At 42.4% G+C, this 24555-nt stretch overlaps 1 protein-coding gene across 1 annotated transcript in view; it reads left to right on the forward strand.

Moving 5' to 3' along the window:
* Positions 1-11389: 11389 nt before the first annotated feature.
* The window catches only part of LGR4 (leucine rich repeat containing G protein-coupled receptor 4), a 98695-nt gene continuing 85529 nt past the window's right edge, over positions 11390-24555 (forward strand). Inside the window, exon 1 of the mRNA XM_037522549.2 lies at positions 11390-12086. Coding sequence (XP_037378446.1) covers positions 11902-12086 — 185 coding nt within the window. The 5' untranslated portion in view covers positions 11390-11901. The remainder of the gene's footprint in view (positions 12087-24555) is intronic.

Here is a 24555-nt window from a genome sequence, read left to right on the forward strand (position 1 = left end):
GGCATTCATGCAAACTACTGTGTTTTGTCTAAAACTCTTCTTTGGAGTAGACTAAAGTCCAATTGCTTGCTCAAAACCCACACTTTTCTCCCAGTATACTCTTCGCTAGTTCTTTCTTGTCTTTTTTTTAGGTTTCTTGGTGATTTTTATTTGTTTGTTTAAAAATTTTATTTTTTGAACTATAGTCCTGTGGCAAAATAAAATTAACCAATGAATTATGTCACTCTCCACTTACGCATTTTTAAATTAGCATCTTTTCCCCAGTACAGAGGTTTATAATTTTTTTAAGGATTTATTTATACATACAAGAACTGGGGTACAGGCCAGAGTTGTGGGGGGGGGGTGAGAGGATTCACCAGAGACAGAGTGGGGAACAGAACAGGCAGATTGACTGAAATACACTGCTGAGGGGAGCAGTGGGAGAGTCAGGAGAGGTCTGCTGTGCCATGTGGGTCACCTCCTTGACCAGGGATTGAACTCATGCTGCAGTGGCTGCTGCGAGCTACATAGGTTGTGTCTTAACCCCTTGCACCACCAGGGAGGCTCAAAGTTTATCATTTTTGTAAATTGAATTAGCACATTGAAAATACCACTTTCTACCTTGTAGGTAACTGTATCACAAAATAGTAAGTAGATTATAGCAATTTCCAACTGACTGCTATAGAAACGGCAGCAATTAAAGTGAGTGATAGCCCTACCAAAAAACTTTTAAAATTACAAAATGTATTTTAATAATTACCTAAAAATGGTTGAAGGAAGTGAAGTTGGAATAAGAGTTACTGATTATGGGTCTATTAATTTCAATAAAAACTTGAATTTGAATCTTCTTGGTAGTTAGACATAAAACATTAATTCATGAGTTCATCTCGCAATGTGTATTTATTGAGCATCTATTATGTACTGGAAAGTGTCCTTGGGATACTGCAGTAAGAAAGACAAAGTCCTGCTTATGAGGGGGCTCATAATCCTGTGGGAGAGCCAGAAGGACAAGAAAATGTACTCTCAGGTGTAGAGGCCTAGGGAGTCCCGGGGAGTAAGACACTGAATCACTCCTAAAGGTTTACTACTAGTGATTCCAGTCTCTTCTCGTACCGGGCTGTCTAAAGTGAGCTCTGGTATGTGGGCCCACCATATATGAGCAGCTATTTTGACTTTTCATCGGAACCTCCATAAAATGGGCTTCCCTAAACGCTTAACAATTACTACATACTTGCACTATTTTTAAAATACCACATGGTGGCACCAAAGTGCTATTTATTTTAGAAATTTTTAGCATTTCTTTCTAACTAAAGACCAGGCTAAGCTTAAATTCCAAAGAGTATTTTAATGCATGTTATAAATTCCAACTTCTACACAAAGATAACTATCAATAGCTCAAACTGAAGAGTACCTAGAAGCAGACCTTTTAATGTTAACTGATGTAAAGTATGTAGCCCCTTGTTAACTCCATACAGAGTACATTATGTTTTCCATGTAGTAAGAATCCAGTTCTTGGAGAACATGAAGAGTTATACAACTTTGCTGTTCACATCAGCCTGCAATCTGTTTTTAGCCTTTATCACTGAATAGAGGGGTTTTTTTAAGCTTAAAAATTAAAAAAAATAATAAAATTTAAAAGCTTTGTAAATGTGGAGCAAAAATTCTAAACACACCCCAAAAGAAAACCTATGTAAATTACCAAATTACATGCATATTATTCATTGCATGGGTTTTGAGTTGGTAGAAGGATTGAGTTAGTATTGTGTTGGTCCTTCTAAGTTGGCTGGAAATTAACTTTACTTCACTTAGGTATCTTCATTCAAGCTCAATAGAATAGTTGATTAGAAGAAAAATTGCTTCAGAAGGAAAATGGCAAGTTCCTTTATATAAACCAAAAATCATCTGAGGCATTGAGATTAACTTGATTTAATGACACTAAATTTGTCAAAATTTTTCTTTTCCATGAAAATGTATAAAGTAGGGACAAATTTCCTCTGTTCTCCAAAAGTAGAATGGTCCTATTTGGTTTGATTTGATGGGTTATATTTGGGTCTGGGAACACTCTTAAAAAGAACCTACCAACTCATACCAAGTAGGAAAGCTCTACTTTTGGATAATGGGGGAAAGCTGTATAAAGTAAAAAATGCGGTTAACATAAGTATTCTGTTCTGCCAGTCATGAGTTTGGCCTGAGTAATTTTGCTCTTCTCTGTGGGTTTGATTTCTTACCGTTAAATGAGTGAATTCTAAGCTCCTTCTGTTTCTGAAGATCTTTAAAATATCAAGGAGAAAGACTTTGGCATGACCTAAGGCAGGACTTTCTAACGGCAAGAATTGTCCAGAGATGGACTCAACTCCTATGGAGAAAAAAATATGCTAATGTTAGGTGTATCCAAGAACAGCAGGGATTTTGTTGAGCCGTTCTTGAGCTTGAGGCAAGTGATTGAACTAGCCTTAAGGGCCTTTTTGATCCTAAATTTCTAAATTCCTTATGTAAGCTACTTGATGGGAGTGGCCCCATGCCTTTCCCGAGGCTGCCTTAAAAACACAACACTCAGATCTCTAACTTAAGGGAGACTAATTAATTAGCAATCCCACAGGGGAATCCTGTCCCCCATTTCCTACCAGTTTGGTCCTTGTCAGTGACTGAGCACACCAGGCTTGTTCAGAAAACTCCTGGTGAGTGGGTTTGTCTTAGGGTCTCCCCTTTGGTCTTGCTGGACTTTGCTACTCACCTAACCTCTTCTTTCTCTATCTGACCTGGAGTTAAACTTGCATCTCAGTCGCCTAGCCCTAACTGTCTCCTTCAGCCCTCTTTCCTTTTCACCTCAAACATCTCCCTAATAATATGCATGTGTGATCTTGTATTGGCTTCTGTTTCTCAAAGGACTCAATCTTGCACAGCCCTCTAGCAGAGAGTCATACATTTAGGTCAGGGCTCCATCAGAATCAGGAACTTCTTAAATATGGAGAATCCAGAGCCCATGCCACATTCATCATCAGAAACAATGGAGATGGAATTTGTGTTCTTAAATCTCCAGGTGACTTACATGTAGACTTGTTTGCATTAATCTAAACTCTTCAATCCCTACCAGAGTAGATTCTGAGGAACAGGGATTCAAGTAATTATTACTTGAAAAAAAATCCAAAATTTGTTGAAAAGTTTGCAAGTTTGTGGTATTTTGGATTAAAAGGAACAAACTGCCAATATTACTATATTTACACATCACCTGAAGGGTCCGCATATTCTCTTTTGTATTGAATATTTTTAACTTTCCTTATAGTGTTTTCCGAATTAATTCATGTATTTTAACACTAACACGAGGCAAAGAAATAAAAAGTATAATAAATAGTACCAGATTTTGCCAACCAGATCCCCTAAATCAGCATTTGGGCATCATTCCAGAACTTTTGCTCCAGTCTCCATAGCCTTCTCTGCTCTGCCTTTCCAAGATAATCTTGAACATTATTGATGGTAATTTGTGTGTGTTTTTAAAAGCATTGACTCAGGGCCTCCCCGGTGGCGCAGCGGTTGAGCACTGGGTTGCGAAGCTGCCCGCAGCCTCTGTGGCGCCGGTTCGATCCCCGGCTGCTCCCCGGCCACCGGAGGAGGGTCCCACATGGCGCGCAGACCTCTCCTGCCGCCCGCTGCTCCCCTCAGCAGTGTACTTCGGTCCTTCTGCCTGCTCTGCTCCCCGCTCTGGCTCTGGTGAATTCTCTCACCCTCCCGCGCTTCTGACTGTACCCAGTGCATGTATAAACAAAACAAAAACAAACAAATAAATAAATAAATAAAGCATGCCTCTATTAAAAAAAAAAAAAAAAAAAAAAAAAAAGCATTGACTCAAAATTTTTAATTTTGAAAATGAGTTTAAAGACATTTTCAAATGTGCTAGCATTGTAAAAAGTTTTCATTCAAATTGCCACTCCTCTTATTTTGAAAAAAAACATGGTAGCTGGCAATAGACAAAAAGAAAAGTTTGGGAAATACCCAAAAGGTATTTATGAGGACTTTTTTTTTTTTCAGACTGCATTTGGTGTCCAGGTCAGGAAAAGACAAATTACAGGCTGTAAGTTTTCTCCCCACATCCTACCACAGTCTAATATCTCTTATTGTCTTGTTTTCTAGATTCCTTTCTGAGTATGTTTACACAGGCAAAGAGCTTTCCAGAACATTTCAATAGCAGCAGCTGAAAGACCCTGCCCTACCTACTCCCATTCCCCTAAGTGCTGGTCTTCTGCATGCATACATTTTGTGGGATGCACAAATTTTGCATAGAGCTATTTGAAAACATCGGATTATGTTTATGTCTTTCTAAAATCCTTAGAGTTTTATTTAAAATTCTGAGAGAGTGAAAAAAAGGAACCCAATTCTATGACTGAACTTTGTGTAAATACTTCATCCTAACAAATTCTCTGCCTGATGATATTACATTTTCCTGGGTTTCTATACTGATTTTTCTTAAAAAAAAAATTATTTTTATTTATTTATGCATACAAAAACTGGGGTGTAGGCCAGAGGTGCAGGGGATGAGAGGATTCACCAGAGACAGAGTGGGGAGCAGAACATGCAGATCTACTGAAGTACACTTCTGAGGGAAGCAGTAGTCGAGACAGGAGAGATCTGCTGAGGCATGTGGGTCAGCTCCCTGGCCGGGGATTGAACTCAGGCCTCAGTGACTGGCTATAGTATGATTGTGCTGAGACTTTAACCTCTGCACACCAGTGAGGCCCAGTTCTGGTTTTTCTTTCTTTACTTTTTTACCTATGAGGATGTCCTGTTTCTTTAACACTCATTTCGGTTTTTGCTTATTTGTGTTTCACCAGTAGGTTAGGCTCTCAGATCTGGGGATCCACATGTGGTTCCGTAATTCCAAGATTGTTTCCTTGAGTTTCATTCTTCTCTTGGGTTAGTTTGAAAGGGAAACACTGGGGAATGAAAATCAGATTTTAAAAGGATTAGGCAAAAATGGGAAAGTTATTTCTGATATTCATCCAAATATTTTGAAGTTTGGGATTATTATGGGCTTCCAGGAGTTCTGAAAAGAATATCTAGCCCCAGGAAACCGACCAGTTCAGATGCTAATAAATGTGTGCTGGCATTTTGAAAAGGACTGGAGTCAAAAATATCTTCAGTTTGTCACAATAGAAGTTTCACTGCCAGTGGTCACTTCTCAAATATGCATGGGTGAGATTTGCTGCCTTGGGTCCTTTTCAAGTCACATTTTCAGGTGGGGAAGAGGAAAGATGGCTCTGAAGCCTAAATTTGGCCACAAGTGATGCTTAAAAGGATGTTTTCAATTTGTTCACAATATTATATTGTTAGTGTTTGTGGTTCAAAATAATCACTGTTATTTTTAACTATGCCCCCAAAATTGATAGTGCTGTTTCCTGTGCACAACAGGGACACTGAGAACAGGAAAAAAGGAAAAGTGAGTGAAGGCACCTCTTCAAGGCCAGAATGGAAGCACTTGAGGTCTCTGGGCTCAGGGTAGGAACTCCTCTATCCCAAAGGCCCAAATGCAAATATGGAGGCTTCACAGTATAGAAACAAATGATAGAAATGGAGGCATCATTCAATGGAACAATAGCTTTTATCTTGAGGATTCAATTGTCAGAGTAGATACCTATCAGATGTCTGATGTGAGTGATACTTTCTTTTTTCCCCCTAAATCTATCCTCTTTTGGAATATTGTATTTGTACATGTAGATACCCAAATATGTGTGTGTGTACATATGTAGATATAGATATAATTTTAAAATACATATCCCTCTTCTAACTTCAGTGGGGGGCTGCCAACTATGTTTTTATAATGTTAATAACTATAGTATTTTTTCACAGGATCTGGTTGTCTCAGGTCAAAACTATTTGGTGTATCTTTAGGATGAGGGTTTATGGTAAATTCTAAGTGTCCAGGACAACTTCTGGGCCATTCATTCATTCAGAAAGGGGGCATTTTTTAAGTTTATAATGTGTTCTTTTTGGCTCATCCTGCAACATAATCTTCAGCATGAACTAACTAAGGTGACCAGAAATTTGAAATACTTTATCTCAATTTGCAAGAAAAGGTGACCTTTGAAGTGTGTTCCCCTGTGAATTTCACATAACTCCACTAAAGACTTTTCAAAAATATTCACATTCCAATATAGGATTAGCACCTATAACACAGGGTTGGGAAATGATGGGCCATGAGACAGAACCAGTCCAATACTTATTTTTGCAAAAAGAATTTTATCAGAACATAACCACATCTATTTATTTATGATTTATGTTTTCTTTTGTGCTACAATGGAAAGAGTTGAGTAGCTGTGATAGAGACCATATGTCCCACAAAACCCCAAATATTTACTATCTGGCCCTAAACAATAAAAACAAATATGAGTGACTTAATAGAAAACAAACAGCCAAAGGAATGACTAGGCAGAGACGAGCACACCAGAGTCACCAATAAACATAAAAAGATGCAGTAATCAGGGAAACTCAAGTTTAACTACACTGATTTCATTTCATAGGCATTAGGTTTGCAAATATTTAAGTCTTACAATATCAGGTGTTGGTAGGTTATAGAATAATGTGGATTCTTATTTCCTGCTGAAGGAAGCACAAGTAGTCACTTTTTCCTAAAAGTAGTCACTTTTTCCTATTTTTAAACAATGTTTGCTTTTTTCCCCCTCAGGTGTAGTCTCCATAGAATTTCCTCCACCAATTCACCTGTGCACCATCACCACAGTCCCCTGTGCTCCTCCCTCCCTCCTTTTGACCCCTCCACCCCCGCAGGATGTCTCTGGTTTATAATTGTCTTTTTGTTTTTGTTTTGTTATTATTTTTTTCCCTGATGCCTTATTTGGTTCCCCTATATTCCTCCTATTAGTGAAACCATCTGATATTTTTCTTTTTCCTTGTGACTTGTTTCACTGAGCATAATTCCTTCTAGGTCCATCCATGTTGCTGTGAATGGCATTAGTTTGTCTTTTTGGTTGCTGAATAGAATTCCAACAAATAGTCACTTTTAGAGCAATTTGATAATATACAATAATAGTGCACATGATCTATTTCCCAGCAATTCGACTTCTAGATACATACACACACACACACACACACACACAAACACTTTTTTTAGTAAGTTTGGTTAACAGGCTTCACCATATTTTTTCTTTGTAGATTTTCTTTTATTTTAGCATAGAAGCTGGGGTGTAAGCCAGAGGTGTGGGTGATGAAAGGATTCACCTGAGACAGAGTGGGGAGCAGAACAGGCAGATCTACTGAAATACATTGCTTAGGAGAGCAGTACATAAGACAGGAGAGGTCTGCTGTGCCATTTGCGGGTTACTCGCTGGCTGGGGATAGAACTCAGGCCTTCCCGGTGGGCCCAGAGTTGTGATAGTTCTGAGACTTTACCCTTAGGCCACCAGGGAGGCCCCCATACAAACACATTGTTAAAAGGAAATGTATTTATGAGAAATTTTGGTTAATATGAGCAAGGAGACTAAACCAAGAGTATTCATGGTAGCATTGTTAGAAAAAAATAAAAATAAGTTAAAAATTAGCAAGAGAATGGATAAATAAAAACTGGGTATATTATTTAAATGGGATACTATACAGTAATGAAAATGAATGAAAAACAGTGGCCACATATTTCATGAACATGGATAGTCATGGATTAAGTGAGAAAAGTTGCATAAAAATTCAAGAAGATAATATTTATATATTCAAGACAGTACTCTAGATTGCTTAGGAACATACACATGAAAAGCATGGAAGTACGTATGGGAATTAATTATAAATTTTAAGAAAGTGCTTATTTTGCAGGGAGAGGAATAAGGTGAAAAATATGAATGAAGAGGGCCTCCCTGGTGGTGCAAAGGGTTAAACACTATGAAGCTCTGTAGCATGAGTTCGATCCCTGGCTGGCCAGGGAACTACCCGCATGGCACAGCAGATCTCTCCTGTCTTGCCCGCTGCTCCCCTCAGTAGAGTATTTCAGTCAGTCTGCCTGTTCTGTTCCCTACTCTGTCTCTGGTGAATCCTCTCACCACCACCCCCAACACCTCTGGCTTATACCCCAGTTCTTGTATGCATCAATAAATAAATCTTTAAAAAAGTATGAAGAGGCATATAAAGGGAGCTTCAAGTACATTTGCAACTTACTTATTTGTTTTCCCCCAATTTGTCATGTTTCTTTATTTTTGCCTGTGTGGCTAGTGTTTTTTAGTTAAATTCTTACAAAGGTCTGATTAGTTGTTTCATTGCTAAAAAAATGTCTTCTGGAGTGACAGCGGAATTTGCCATATATACCCTGCAATTTATTTCTTAAATTGGTGCAGTAAATTCAGATTTTTTTTCTTTTTGTAGTTGGAAGTACTTCATATAATTATTTTGAGGACTTTTAATGCAATTCAACCTTATCACACGTCAGGAGAGCTGCTATTATCTCCAGTTTTTGTTTCCTTCCTGGAGCATCTTGGCACATTCAACTGGCAGGTAGGGCTTCCACACACACTAGTTTAGGGTCTTTATTAATAGGAGTGTCTGGGCAAGATGGTGAGTGGGACCAAAGTCCAATTTGTCCACCAATCAACACACCTTGTGCCTTTTGCACAAGAGCCCAAGGGGAGCATCACCCCGAGGTGATACCCTCTTCTTTGCCCACTCTGTCTCTGGTGAATCCTCTCACCCCCTGCATCTCTGGCCCATATCCCAGTTCTTATGTGCATAAATAAATAAATCTTTAAAAAAAAAAAAGAAATAAAATCTTAGGACAGACAATTTAAATGGAAAAAAAAATTGAGATTTTGGAGAAAGGGGAGATGCACATTTTATTAAGGAATGAATTCCTATTGTCTATCAAATGAAGAAGGAGGATTCAAATTTGCATCTTATCCTAGAAGACAATTATCAGGAATAAAGTACTGGGTAGAGAAGAAAAGAAGTAAGATTTATTAAAGTATTGGTACTTTTTATAGTTCCTACATTATTTACACTTTGCACTAAATATGAATTGGCCAATTAATCTTCACTTCTTGGATAAGATGTGCTAAGAATTAAAAAAAATTAAGATACTATCCTATTTAACTGAAGAAAAATGATCGGCTCTTAGATAAACCACAGGGACATAGAAGGAGATCCAGATGAACCAATTATATGGTGGCAAGGCAAAAATAAAGACTCTGCTTTCAGACTGGTTGCTTTCTAGTCTGGGGAACAGAACAGGCAGACTGAGTGTAATACTTTGTTGAGGGGAGAAGCAGGTGAATCAGGAGAGGTCTGCTGTGCCATGTGGGTAGCTCCCTGGCCGGCGGGGATTGGGTAGAACTCATGCTGCAGAGGCTGCAGATAGCTTCACCACCAGGGAGGCCCCTAAGATTTTATTTCTTGAACCCAAGGAACAAAGTGTGGTTCATGATCTATGCAAACATGCATCAGAGTGCTGATTCCTGGGCTCTCTAGAGCTCCTAAATCACTTTAAATTTTAATTCTTTGCATGTGATTCTTACTAAATTTTGAAAGCCACTACTTTAAAAGAGAGGCAATGAGTTATTTAAGCAAAATAAATTCATTCAGTATAATCTATAATTGCTATTTAAAAACAGAAGAAATTGATGTCTTGGTAAGAGAAACTGATCTGTCATTTTTCAGTGTTGTTATAAAAGACAGGTCTTAAAGGACTTTATTAGAGAAAGCAATTTTTCCATGTTCTCTTTACTTTATTTGCTTATAAGAATTGCTAGAAAATAATGGACATGATTTACACAACGGAGGCCCACTTAGGGGGAAGGCTCTGAGGGCACCAGATAAGGAGCCAGGAACCCAGGCGCCTCTCTGTAACTATCCTGGCTGGGCACAGTAGCTCAGCACTTTAGATTTCTTATCTATAAAATCAGAGGTTTGTCCATCTATCTTTAAATTATCTTTCTGACCTATAATTAGAGGAAATACATTATTTCTAAAAAGTGCAGTCAAGGCACATCTGTATTTATTGGCTTTCTGCTGTGCAGATAAATTAATTGTCTATTAGTCATGTGCCCAACTGGGCATTATTTTTAAAGATAAACTCATGAATGCAAAGATGATGGACATTTTTCATTTTAAACTTGTTAGGTCTGCATCAACTTGCTCCCATTTTCTTTAATTTTACTAACATGATATGACTAGTCAATTTTATGAATGACATTTTTAACCCTGCCTGCCTTAAAGGTATTCATTAAAAATGTCTCCATAAGAATCCAAAAGAAAGGAAGAAAGGAGGTGGTCATAGAACAGAATTGGTACAAATGATGATTCTGTGGGGGTCTCTTAAGCCACAGAAGTCCAGAAGAGGAAAGAAGACAGATAATTCTCTAACCCTAGGGTTGCTTCTGATTTCTCAAGACAAATGTTTTGTGTCTGGAAAAATTGCACAGTGTTCAAAAACACCCCCTCCTACCCTTTCTTACAAGATTCCTGTACTTTGGGATTCCAGGGTATGTGGGAAAGCAGTCTGAATTTCTGTCACCAAAACTCTGCAGGGTAGCTGATTAATCGGAGACTTGGCTATGTAAAGATCTCAGGGGGCCTCCCTGGTGGCGCAAGGGGTTAAGACGCAACCTATGAAGCTGTCCACAGCCACTACAGCACGAGTTCCATCCCTGGCTGGCCAGGGAGCTACCCACATGGTGCAGCAGACCTCCCCTGACTCACCACTGCTCCCCTCAGCAGTGCATTTCAGTCAGTCTGCCTGTTCTGTTCCCACCTTTGTCTCTGGTGAATCCTCTCACCCTCCACAACTCTGGCCTGTCCCCCAGCTCTTGTATGCATAAATAAATAAATCTTTAAAAAAAAAAAAAAAAACTCCGGTGAAATGGGAGAATTATGGGGTGACACTGTTTTAATAACTGTATAGCTAAAACGATCTACACTGTGTTTATGTCCCAAGAAGGCAAACTTTCCCCTCTTCTTCAAAATCTTTTTTCCATTAGCACAGCTCCCAACGATCACGCCCTTTGGAACCGTGGAGAGTCATTTGAAACTTAACTAAAGGCTGGAGGCAAGTTCTACTTTTCAGGTCATCCAATTGAGGAGATCCAATTTCTGCAGAGGGCAGAAGACGGGTGGGGGAAGGAAAAACCAGACTCTCGGTCTTCGGATCCTTCTACCTTCAATCCACAACCTGCCACGCCAACAGAGCCAAGCCAGAGATCCTGCCTGGACCCACCAGCACCAGCACCACCAGCACCACCAGCACCAGCACCACCTTGTCACTCACGGCTGGAAAACACACCCCTCTGGTCCCACTCTTGGCCAATGGCGGCTTCGCTCTTTGCATAGTAATGAGCTCGAGACCTCCCCGGGCCAATGGCGCTCCGGAAGCAGGGTTAGTTTTGCATGTACCTAAGTGATTTGCATACCCCAGCGGCCGGGGGCTCGGGCACCCAAGCGCGCAACCCTAGAAGGGAAAAGCGCTGGAGGAGCTTGCGCCGCGGCGGCGAGAGCTGGGGAGAAAGCCTGGGTGTTTGCAGGCGAGCCGGGCGGGGGCTGGGGCGCGGGGCCGGGACTGGGGCGCGGGGCCGGCATGGCTGGAAGCTGCGCCCCGCAACCTTGAAGAGCGACCGCGGCGGGAGGCCGAGCACGGGAGGCGGGTGCGATGGCAGCGCGCGGCCCCCGGAGCTGCGCCCGGCCGGGGCGCCTGGCCTGAGCCGCCGGAGCCGCGGGGCTGCCTCGGCGCGTCCATGGAGCAGCGGCCAGGGCGAGACTGCGAAGCGCCGCGTCCCTGCGTCGCCGCGGCGGGCTGCTGAAGGGGCCGAGCCCGCGCCCCCGCCGAGAGAGGAGCGCGCCCGCCCCAGCGCGCAGGCCGGCCGCCCGGGGCGGCGCGGGGCGGCGGAGCGCAGCGGAGGCGCCGAGCGCGCGGCGCCGCGGGAGAGGCCGGCGCGGGAGGCGGCCGCAGCAATGCCGGGCCCGCTGGGGCTGCTCTGCTTCCTCGCCCTGGGGCTGCGCGGCTCGGCCGAGCCCAGCGGCGCGGCGCCGCCTCTCTGCGCTGCGCCCTGCAGCTGCGACGGCGACCGTCGGGTGGACTGCTCCGGGAAGGGGCTCACCGCCGTGCCCGAGGGGCTGAGCGCCTTCACCCTAGCGCTGTGAGTGCGGGCGGCGCGGGCGCGGAGGGTGGGGGGCCCCGAGGGAGCGTTGGGGGGCGGACCCGGTGGGCGAGGCGGCCCCAACCCCCGGCGTCGCGGGGTGGGGGCGCCGGTCACCTGTGTGTCTGGGTGCTGGGCACCCACTCCCGCGCCGCGGGCTTTCCAGACTTTGCCACTCGGAGTCCGACAGGCGAGTGGCGCTCTCAGCGCCCCCCTGCCCCCCCAACTCCCCTAGGCGTCTTGGCCAAGGAGGAGTGTGGAATCTGGAAATGCTTGCCCATACGCTTCTCCTGCGGGCCCCTGCCTCACCTGGCAAGACCTCTGCGGTTGGCGGGGGTGAGGGCGCCTAGGACTTGGCCTGAGTCTGCACACCCAGGCACGTTTCATGGGGAAGCACCTGGAGCTGCCTGGGTGCCAGCATGTGGGGAGAAGAAACACCTGTAGCTTAATCAGGGCGAAGCGCTTTCCAGTTTGGCCTATTCAGGTACAGCGATCTGGCACCTCGGTCCAGTGCCACCCTGGACTCGCCAACTAACGCCCAGGCTTCAGGGGCGCGCAGGGAAGCCGGCAAAACAAGGGAGAGGGAGAGGGAAATTGCAGGTTTCTCTTAGTGAAAATACTCTTCTTGCCCAACAAGGCCTTTTAAAGGAGGCGTGCTGACCAGAAGTTGAGGGTGTTGGAAGGAATTCAAAGTTGCAGAGCATATGCTCTGTCCAGTGCGAAAAGTGGGCAGCAGTTTTCTGCCATACCTTCACCAGCAGAAACTTGCTTTGAGCTGGCTGGGGTTGGGGCTGGTTCTCACTTCCAAAATTTCAGTCCTCAAACAGGGACCTGAGAGTTTAGACAGTCCCTTCAGGAAAGGAGAAGAATCTGAAATAGGGGTTGGAGGTAGTGGTGGCAAATGCTACCAATAAAGAGAGAATAGGGTGATTTAGTGCAAGCCTTGGTGTATGCTCTTGTTCGTCCTTCTTGTGCGGTGTGGCCAGCTGAGTGATAATCAAATCAAAGGCAATGAAAGAACTGTTGGACAGGATGGGCTTCTGAGAGGCCCTTGGGTAAAGGGAATTTCCTTTTACCTTATAGCTACTGAAAGGAACCTCTCAGGAATAAACAGTTTTAAAGGAGTAACAGACCCTGTGGAGAAAAATGCTTTACCTGCAGGCGGAGATCAGAGCTGTGTTTCCAGGTGGGCGGTGGGAGGTGTTCTGCTTGTCACCTGCCCTTGAGTAGTGAGGCCTTTGGCCTTGGAACCTATCTTTCTTTGGCCTCCAGACTCCTCTCATGCTGCAGTCCCTCCCTCTCCCCCTCAGTTTAAGGTGTTCAGTATAGTGAAATTTACTTTTTTATGCCCACAGAGGTGCATTAAGTGGGAAAGGTTGAGTGGAAGTGAAGCAAAGACGACCTGGGTAGACGAGCTGGGTCTATTTCTTTCCACGTGTCCTCTTGAAACTTTTAGGGAATTCACATGGGGGAGGTGTCTACCTGAACCCTCAGTCAAACTTCTCTGTTGTAGAAAAGCATGATTTTACTATTTTAACCAGTTGTAAAGAGCTTGTTTAGCACATTCCTCGAGTTTTAATGAGTAGACTTGCCCTACCAGGAAAAGGGCTGTTTTACATTAGTACCTAAAACCACAAAGAAATATCCCATTTTTATGAGAGCACGTTCCTCTGTGGAGCATCAGGCATCTTCCTTTAGAACTCACCAGAAGTAGTGAAATGCTATATTCCCAACCTTGAGCCTTACAGGAGTTGCTGTTCATGCTTTGGGGAACAGAAATGAGAATGGGCGCCAGTCCAGATTCCATTGCCTAAACCAGCATCAGCTCAGCACCTACTGAACCAGACTGGTAATGGTGAATGCATGGTTTCCATTTGTGACCTATGGATAGATTGTGTACCCCGATAACTCCTTATTTTACCCTAATACCCTTCATTTCACCCTCAAAAGTATATATTAGATCTATCAAAAGGCATTCCAAGGGCAGTGTATTTGCATTTTCAGCAGCTCATGTAGACATTCTCACCAGCCCCTGTGGACTAGGGGGCAGGCACTGTGGGCCTGGATGCTCAGTGGCTCTCTAGAAGACACCTGGAGATCACCTGGGGTCTTTTCCAAGTACTTCTGATCTGCTCTCCCATCCTCCCCTGAGTGAGCCGTGGTTAGATTGAGGGCCTATCCACGGTCCCCAAACGTTTTTGTTCACCAGTTCGGAATTTCTGGAGCATGTGTACCAAGGCCTATTTAGTTAATAACAAACCCAAATAACAAACGCAAAAATAGAGGTGAAAAAGGTGAATCAAAGTTTTTATTTTCATGGTTATAGTATCCTCTTTGGCATAATACCTTCACCTTCCTCAGGATACACCCCTTGTTGGAGATTTCAGGGCTGACAGAACTGAACTTTATTTTACTCACCTTGGAGTCTAGAGAGCCTGATATGAAGAGGCTGCTTCAAAACTTGCAGTGAATAAAAAAGGGCATCAGGCCACACCGAGGGGCAGAACTGGGGCTTGGAAATGAGACGTTCCCACACACATTGCCACATTCAGCATTCTCAGCTAGATCTAGTCTTTTGTCCAGATCTGAGAAGGCACTAGCGAGGATACCTGCTTCCCCTCCTGTAGGCCCGTTTAAACTTGTTCACTCCAGCAGTGCCTATTTCCTGCTGAAAGCTGCTTTATCCGAGTCTGGGGGCAGAGGCAGATATAATCCTCATTATTGTTGACTGCATTCCCATGTTCACACCATTTGCTGCACCTGTAGTGATTATTTATATTTTGCAACAGCGGTTCCAATCCTGTGTCACATTGCACTGACTTGTCACAACTGACCCTGAGGTGTTTCAAAGGAGAACTGATTTTACTGACTAGTATTAAGATCCCAAAGTTTACATTATCAGAAGGATTCAAGGTTATTGTTATATTGATGCTTCTAAGATCACTCTTATTCACCTACATTTCAACATGTTTTGATTGGGGGAAAAAAGATGAAGTGACACTGGTGGTGGGCACATGTGTCCTCTGGTTTGTGTGCAAGTCCCTTAAGGTTTGGGAACTCTAGACCTGCAATACAAAGCAGGTGGCAAGTTTCCACATCCCAGATTATATCTGGTGCACAGTTTTAAGATTATGTGGCTTCAGGGAGGCAATAAATAATGGTGTGACCTTGGGCATGTCATTCTACCTTTTTTTTTTTTAGTGACAATTTCCTCATCTGAAAAATGATTATGTCCAAGGCTGCTTATAGCTTCTAGAAGTTCTCTATGTTGATAATTTGGACAATATTAGAATTGCAAGGTGGCCATAATGCTGTGATTCTCTCCTAAGAAGATTCCAGGAGCAGCAGAATATCCTCCAGTTGAAGTTGCACAAGCCTATTTCTTACCACTGGCTTGGAGGAGGAGTTCTTTGTGTTTAGAAGTGTGTGTTAGGAAATTTGCCATGGAGACTTGTTGCAGAATGCATGACTAGCTAAGGCGCTTTGCTGGGGTAGAATAGCCTTGCTTGTTTCCTGTGGGTATGGCTTAACACTTGGAAAATAAAATCACTCTGTTTCAGTAATTTGGATACTGTACAAAAAGTTACTCAACGTCCTCACTTCCATATAATTATCATAATCTCTCCAGCCTTCACTGTGAGTGTATCCTGTGGCAGGTTACCGAGCTTTCTGTATAGAATAGGTGCTTACCTGAGGGACTTTGAATTTTTTTTTAAATAGTCTGTTGCTTTTTCTTACCCTTTTGAAAGCAGCAGCTCAAATTCTTCCCTAGGTATATATTTTTTCATCTTACCTAACACTTCTCTTCTTTTATAGCATCATTTTAAATTATTTTTTTTGTTTTTTTCCAAAGTCTACTGCATTTCTTGGCAGGTCAGTAAAACAATAGCTAAATGTTTATACCTTTTTGATGGGAGACTTTTGATATCTCTTGTTTTTTGAATGACTATAAAGCCTCAGTGTTAGTTTTTTTTTTTTAAAGATTTAGTTATTTACACATACAAGAACTGGGGTACAGGCCAGAGGTGTGGGGGGTGAGAGCATTCACCAGAGAGAGAGTGGGGAACAGAACAGGCAGACTGACTGAAATACGCTGCTGAGGGGAGCAGTGGGCAAGTCAGGAGAGGTCTTCTGTGCTATGTAAGTTAACTGGGGATAGTGGCTGCAGATATTTTCATAGTGCTGTGTCTTAACCCCTTGTGCCACCAGGAAGGCCCTTGTAGTGTGCATTACATACATGTGACCTTTGTTCTGAACATGGTCAATCTGTGGACATCTTTAAGTAGAGCTCTTTTAGTTTACAAATCACTGAACCCTCAGGTTCTCTTTAAATGCCAGAGAGGAAAGAGCATTCTGCTGAGAACAGGGAGAGCTGGCTTCCCCACCTGTCAATAAAGTCCACCAGTGACCTTGAGTGGGTGACATACTTAATCCTTCAGGGCCTTCCTTCACCTGTAAAACAAGGAAGTAAACAACTCCTACTGGTATGAGCTCTCTATTTAATTTGATTCTTGGGTTTTGTATACATTTCTCCGCTCTTCTCTGTTGTGTTAAGTTAGGTGTCTAAATTGTAGAATCTCTCACCATCCAGGAAACTTTTCCAGTGGTCCAGCTCCACTGGAATAATCCCCTGAATGGGGAACTCACTGCCTCATAAGGCAACAATGTGCTGGGTGTGGTGTCAGCAAGCCCTAGGACTTGAACCAGTCATTCTCTCATTCTAGGGTTCTTAAGGCTTCTAGTAACCAGCAATATTTTATGATTTCCAGTGGAACGAAATGCTAATGACACTTATGGTATCACAAACATTTAACGTCTGTGCACTTGGCTCTTAACGTTAAAACTGTAAGGTAGCTTTTGACAACTTAATCTGTTAGGGAAGATCAAAGTTCTGTGCTGGTAGGTGGATCCAGGCAAGTTTAGGCATTTTCTTGGCCTATGTCAGTCTATCTCTCAAATTCTTATTTTAATCATCTTTATAATAGTGGAAAGTACTGACAAGTCTGGATTTTAGTTTCTGGTCTCCTTGGTTGTACATATCCTTTCATCCCCATTTTTCTTATCAATAGTAAATGGATGTTGGACTAGATGATGGCTAATGTCTCATGGCTTTTTTTTTTTTTTTTTTCAATCTGTCTTGAATATCAAGTGGTAAGAAGCATTTAGTGATTCACTGGAATTTTTCTAAGACTTTTTTATGTAGAAAGATAAACTTCCATAAAAGTACAAGACTTGTTTTACCTGGTGAAACTGCCAAATGTGTCTTTAATTGTGAGAAACATATCTAATGTAACTGAGAGTGTTCTTGGTAAGCCAGCTTTGCACTTTTAATTTTTTAAACAGATTTCAAGGTTTTGGCTTTTTGAAATGTGGTCTCCAGCTTGCTCTTTCACTGACTCGTGCACCTTTCGTTTTGGGACAGTGCTCAAAGCTTGTTTTCCTGTATGTGAAAGAATATGGATCATGTTTTCCTTTTTCCCCTCCAACTTTGTTCAGTGTATTTTTCAAACATTTCAGGATAATAAACAGCTCTAATTTAGAATTCTTTGAGTGAAGAAAAAAAATCTAGGGCATTTAGCAAGTCACTGCTCTTAAACAATGGCTAATTTGTCTGCCTTTCTTGACATTTCTTTTGTGCTAGTAAGCACTGGAGGCCAGGTATCCACTCTATTGTCTGAAATTGGGAGAGTCTAGAAATCAGTCTTCGCATGGATTTTAATAACCTTTCAACTTTCTGAAGAGTTTAGCATGTTCCTACTCAAATGACCCTTTAAGTGTCAAGATGCAATACTTAGTGTTCGCCACCCCAAAGAGATATACTTGTTATTAAACTTTGTATATGACTGGAACTATTTTTAGCCACTTTCTTAAAATGTACTGCAGTAGTCTGTGTCTGTACTGGCAGTTGAAACTTCATGTTTGGGTGGTTGTTCCTAGTATCTGAAGCATGTTTTGATATCATTCCATATTTGAATTGTCAAAAACAAAAAAAAAAAACGGGTACTGAAGGGGCTCTCCCCCTTGGCATTATGCATCTCTTATTTAGATGCAAGTGATTGAATTCAGGAATGCCCTACTGATAGTCTAGGTCCAAGAAACAAACATTTAAAAATATGTATATTGTTGTAGTTCTCCTAGTGTTCTCTACTAAAGGCCTCATGGGGAATGCATTGAAAACCCCTCCCCCCTCCCCCCCAGGCAATATGTTGGCTCAAAAGAATATAAAAATCTCCTTGTATGGAAATGTAAACCATAGATATTTTGGGAGGCAGCTGGGTCAAGACTGGGTATACGTCTAAAGCCCAGGCTGGACTGTTGTCTGTGCTAGTGAGAGCATGTGTGGAGAGAGCAGACTTAATATATAGCAAGATATTTAGTGGGTCTTTGTCCTTTATAATTTGTTTTTAAGTATTCTAATTCAAGAGGAGTTAAATGCTGCCCAAAGCCCCCTAAGTCATTTTCTTTCTCTATTTTTACATGGGGAAAATATAGCCTTTTTTTTTTAAGGGTTTATTTATTTATTTATACAAGCACTTGGTACAGTCAGAAGCGTGGGAGGGTGAGAGAATTCACCAGAGCCAGAACAGGGAACAGAACAGGCAGACTGACAAAACACACTGCTGAGGGGAGCAGTGGGCGGCAGGGGAGGTCTGGGCGCCATGTGGGACCCTCTCCCAGCAGCTGGGGATCGAACCGGCACTGCAGAGGCTGCGGGCAGCTTCGCAACCCAGCGCTCAACTGCTGCGCCACTGGGGAGGACCCCCCCTTTTTTTTATGAAGTTTTAAATATAAAGTTGACAATTGAAAGAATGAAAATCTCAATGCACTGTAGCAACAAAATTGTTGATATTTGAATCAGATATTAGAGCTTGGTATCCAGAAAAATCATGCATAGAATTCCCCCCATTCCTGTATATTCTTAAAGTTCTATTTGGGGAAACTTTTCCTCCTAAGTAGGACAGTGCCATAAATTTGACAGGGAGATGGAGCCTTTACCTTGGAACTGAGACATGGCTGAGAAATGCGCCTAGGATTACTTCAGGTCTCATGGCTCTGTTCCCCTCAGGCTGTGGGGTGTCCCTGCTTCATATAGATCTCTGAGTCACTCAGTACAAGTGATCACTTCGAAGCTTCACCTAAAGAACTTGATTATTAGAACTCTTTTCCTAGGAAGGTAGATAGAAGTTATCATTCTCCCTCTCAAAATCTCACTCCACGCCACTTGTTTTGAAGAATTAGAACTAAAGGGGTGCTTCAAGTTGCCAGCTTTTTCTCTGAAACTCCAGGAATTGATTAACTTCTGGGTTTTCCCCATTTTCACACTCAGAAGCACTTGGGGAAACTATGGCCAATATGAGGAGGACTTGGCCCACTGGATTGTCTTAGAAGAGAGGAGACCATGCTGTCTTGCTGGAGTATTCTCTTGAGAGTGAGAGCATTGTTTCTCGAATCCTATCTTAGGAACTCTATTCTAAAGTCTATCCACTCTTTTTGGTGGGGCTGGGGGAGGTTAGGGAAGAGAAGACAAATAATGTGAACTAATCTTCAGGTTTCTTGGTGCTCTTGAACACATTTCATGTTCTCTTCTGTTTTAGGCACTAAATTAATTCAGTCTTTGTGTTTTCCAAATGTGTTAATTGCCCTGTGGGTCTTCAGCTTTCCTTAGTTCCTACAAATTGAAGCATATACAGAATTCTCATAATTTGATCAGTGTTAAGAAGAAAATACTGAGTTGACTCCATCTCAGATATTTAAGTGTCAAGTTTCAAAAAATTATGCATTATGAGTTTGCTAACTGGTATTTAGCAGTTTATCATCATCCTAGTTTTCATTTTTCTCTAAAGTGTTACTAATGTACCTAATGTCTTTGATTCTTTTTTTTTTTTAATTCTTAATATTTTCCTAACTTTGTCCCAAAGGAAAATGTTCTTGTTCTTTTTTTCTCTCTAAGGTCATTTTTAGTCCATGGTCATGTCATCAGCTTTTTATGTCATTACTCTCTGCTCTCCATTCTTCTGTGCGTAGGCTTATTTTTATGAATAATCCTTCAAAAATGGGTTTGTTTTTGAGAGTGAGACATGGGAACTCAAGCCCCCTTAGTTCCTAAACCTGTGTGCTTGGGCTTATGAACGCCGGCTTTTCCTTCTGCTAGAAGAGGTGGCTTGACTGCACCTTCAAGGGTCACAGGCTGCACACACTTCACCATCACCCTTTGAATGACAGCTTGGACCTGACTGGCTGTCATTTCTTTGGGGAACAACTAAACTGTTGTGATTAATATTCTAAACCCTAGGGCCTCCCCGGTGGCGCAGCAGTTGAACACTGGGCTGCGGGGCTGCCCATAACCTCTGCAGCGCTGATTCGGTCCTGGCCGCCGGCGAGGGTCCCACATGGTGCGCAGACCTCTCCTGCCGTGCCCGCTGCTCCCTTCAGCAGTGTACTTCATCAGTTGCCTGTTCTGTTCCCCACTCTGTCCCTGGTGAATCCTCTCACCCTACAGCGCTTCTGACTGTACCCAGTGCTTGTATAAATAAATAAATAAATCTTTAAAAAAAATAAAATAAAATAAAATTCTAAACCCCATTCTTCTGGTTCTTCAATGTGTACCAGGTTCAAAACCTGCTGTCATCTTCACAGGTGAAGCAGTGTGTTCATGGAAGAAAGGCCACTTCTCTGGTAGGTCCAGGTGTAGAAGGAGAAGTAAAGATGTTTTTTTCAAGATACCTTTTTATGGGTAGGAAAACTTGGAGAGGGATCCCAGTCTCCCTGGAGGAGCAGCTCAGGGGAACTCATCTTCTCTTGCCTTGGTGTGTGAGTTGGCACTGCTTCCTTGCAAAAGCTGAACAGCTAGAAAGGTGCTGTCTTCACAGGGAGGCCCCATGTTCTCTTCACATGATTGTCCCTCAGACAGTGTCATTGTGACCTTTAGATACACATTTTCTATACTCAGACTCTGGAGCACTGAGAACTTTCATTAATAGATGCTTTAACAATTCTTTGGGAAACCTCACTTCTGAATTTGGAGCCCCAACACTGATGGGCAGCCTCATGTAAGGGGTGCTCGATGGGTTCCTCCAGATCCCTGTGCTGGGGGAGGAGATGCAGTCATGATCAACAGTAGCTGTGTTCTTGTTTCTTTGCACTACTTTGTTTTCTAGAAATTTTCACATTGTAAGAAAGTTTTTCTTTTACATACTTTGGGAGTGATATTTTTGCTGGTTTTTGGATACCTGTGTATCCTTTCTTTGTTTTTTTTTTTTTTACATTTGAAACTAATGTGTGCATTTTGTGGATAAAGAAAAGCTTATTATCTTAAAAGAAATTTTAGAACTAAAATCCTTTCTTTAAAATCTTCCATATTTCTAAAAAGTGACATGGCACTTTTACTAAGCACAGTTAAATCTTTCTCAGAAGCTTTAAAAATGCCTTCTGGGTTTTCATTCAGACCTGATTTGAAAGTGAATTCGACAGCCAGAACAGCAGCTAACATAGGCAGCAGTGCTCACAATCTATTTAGGTTGGCCAAGTGGTTCAGATACAGTTGTGCATTTTTTACCCTGGGTCTCTTTCTTTCTTTCTTTCTTATTTTTTTTTTTAAAAGTTTGAGATGTTTTTCCCATTACCATCTTGACATCTGCCTGGTTACACATGAATAGCTTGACCCAGTCCCTCAGCGGGGAGACTACCATGGCCTTGCTTTCAATAGCCATGTCACTGACAAAGAAAACATATGGAATATTTCATTCCTGTCCTTTGCAAACAGTCTGGGGCTGTGAGGGCATGCAGCAGAAGGCTCCACACTTCATGGTAGGTTGGCAAGTTGGAGTACTAACCACAGGCTCTGCTGTAAGCAATCAAATTGCGTTTTCCAAAACCCCATTACATTTCGTAGAAAGGAAATCTTGTATTTGAGATAGAGCATTTTCTACTATCAGTTTGAATTAAGTATGTACAACCTGCATCCATGGTGGGTGTTTTAATTAATTGTATTATTTTAGCAAAGGGAATTTCTGTGCGTGCATGTGTGTGCATGTGTATGTGTGTGCGCAGGACAGTTAGATGTTGTTCTTCCAGGTTTGATATATGGTGCGTGTTTGATGGATATCCACGTTGGGAACAAGATGCTTGATTTCCAATAGAACATGCCTGAGGACTGTCTGCCTTTATGTTTATCTCCTTGACAGTCCACAGAGTGGGATGGATTGATTGTTCTCAGGCTAGCCAGGCCCTGCTGCACTAACCCGTAGAGGTTTTTTTTTTTTAAATCTTTTTTTTTTTTTTTAAGATTTATTTATTTATTTATACAAGCACTGGGAACAGTCAGAAGCGCAGGAGGGTGAGAGAATTCACCAGAGCCAGAGCTGGGAGCAGAGCAGGCAGAGGGACCGAAGTACACTGCTGAGGGGAGCAGCGGGCGACAGGAGAGGTCTACGCGCCATGTGGGACCCTCCTCCGGTGGCTGGGGAGCAGCTGGGGATCGAACCGGCACTGCAGAGGCTGCGGGCAGCTGGAGCTTCGCAACCCAGCGCTCAACCGCCCGCTGCTCCCCGGGGAAGCCCCACCCCCCCCCCCCCCCGTAGAGGTTTCTATTGCAAAGTACCAATATTCTGCTTGGGTCTGGTTTTGGTTCATCTCACTTTTTTTTTAAATAAGATTTTTTTATTTATACATACAAGAACTAGAGTGTTGGCCAGAGGTTGGGCGGAGGTAAGAGGATTCACCAGCAACAGAGTGGGGAGCAGAACAGGCAGATTTACTGAAGTATACTGCTGAAGGGAGCAGTGGGTGAGACTGTAGAGGTCTGCCTCACCATGTGGGTTAGCTCATGCTGCAATGGCTAGCAATAGCTTGATAGCACTGAGTCTTTGGAACCCCTGTGCCACCAGGGAGGGCCAGGAGAGGGCCAAGAATGTGTAATAGAGGAATAAATCAAGTGCTGTCTTTTCCAGGTCTTCTGTGTTATAAGAATTTTCGCAGGCACCTTCCTTGCTGAGGTGGCATTCCAGAAAGAGAAAACAAAAACACACAACTCTACAGTATCCAAAGATGAAAAGATTCATGATGTTGGCAGAGGAAACAATGACATACATTTTTGTCAGGGTCCTTTCTGACCCCCAAAGTTAGCCATGCCTGAATATCTACTTTCATCATTTCTAAGACATGGGAGATGGTTTTGACAGGAGTTGATGATTTATTTAAAAGAAAGTAAGCTCCTGTTTTATCCCATATATAGCTAAATATTTAAATTTATATGCTCATCTCATCTGGAAGATATTTCTGATGGGTCTTGGTATCATTACTGAAAACTAGCTGCAAAACATTGTTAAAAGAAATCAGTGCCTTTTACATTTTCTCATGAGAGTGATTCCTTTTGCAGTTTTTGATTATAATAGATTTCTTTTAAATTTGTTGGCTCTTGGAAGGTCACGTTTTAAAAATAATTAGGTTTTGTGGTTCTTTATAAATAATTTTATATGTGCTCTTCCTTTTTCTTTTAGTGACTCCGTATTTTTATCTTAAAATAACTAATCTTGGGTGTTCCATCTTCCGCCTTTAACTAACTACTTAACTGACCTTTGTAACTATGAATTCGTAGGGAAAACTTCCCAAGACTTAAAATTCACCCTTTTTCATTTACAGTTCTGTAACTACCAGTGTTGTCAAGATCTAGAACATTCCAGTCACTCCCCTTGTGTCCTTTGTTGTTAACCCCTGTCCCTACTTTTTTTTTTTTTTTTTAAATGTGCTGTTTCAAGCAACAGAGTATTTTTTTTTTTTTTTAAGATTTATTTATTTATACAAGCACTGGGTACAGTCAGAAGTGCGGGAGGGTGAGAGAATTCACCAGAGCCAGAGCAGGGAGCAGAGCAGGCAGAAGGCGGAAGCACACTGCTGAGGGGAGCAGCGGGAGGCAGGAGAGGTCTGTGCCCCACACCATGTGGAACCCTCCTCCAGTGGCCGGGGAGCAGCCGGGGATCGAACCGGCGCTGCAGAGGCTGCAGGCAGCTTCGCAACCCAGCACTCAGCCGCTGCGCCACTGGGGAGGCCCCCCCTGTCCCTACTTTTAATCCCTGGCAGCCTTGGGTCTCTTATTTTGCATTTATAAAAATGTCATATAAATGGAATCAAACAGAATGTAGTCTTTTGCCTAGTTCTTATCAGAATGCATCCAAGAGTCTACCAAGTTGTCTCATGAGTCAGTATGTAATGTTTCTTTTTATTGCTGAGGAGTGTTTCATTATATGAATGTGCTGCAATTTATTCATTCCTCAGTTGAGGGACTTCTACCTTATTTCCGGTTTTGGGCATACATCACAGAGAGATTTTGTATAAATGTAAGTTTTCATTTCACTTGTATAATAAAAACCTAGGCGTGAAATCCAGGGTCACAGAGAAAGTATATGTGTTTATAAGAAAAATGTGGGTCTGGATTTTAATGTCTTAGAGCTGTAGTGAGATTTGATATCAC

Source organism: Talpa occidentalis, unplaced genomic scaffold, assembly GCF_014898055.3.
Source record: "Talpa occidentalis isolate TD23 unplaced genomic scaffold, MPIMG_talOcc4v2.1 talOcc4.3, whole genome shotgun sequence".
Lineage (NCBI taxonomy): Eukaryota > Metazoa > Chordata > Mammalia > Eulipotyphla > Talpidae > Talpa > Talpa occidentalis.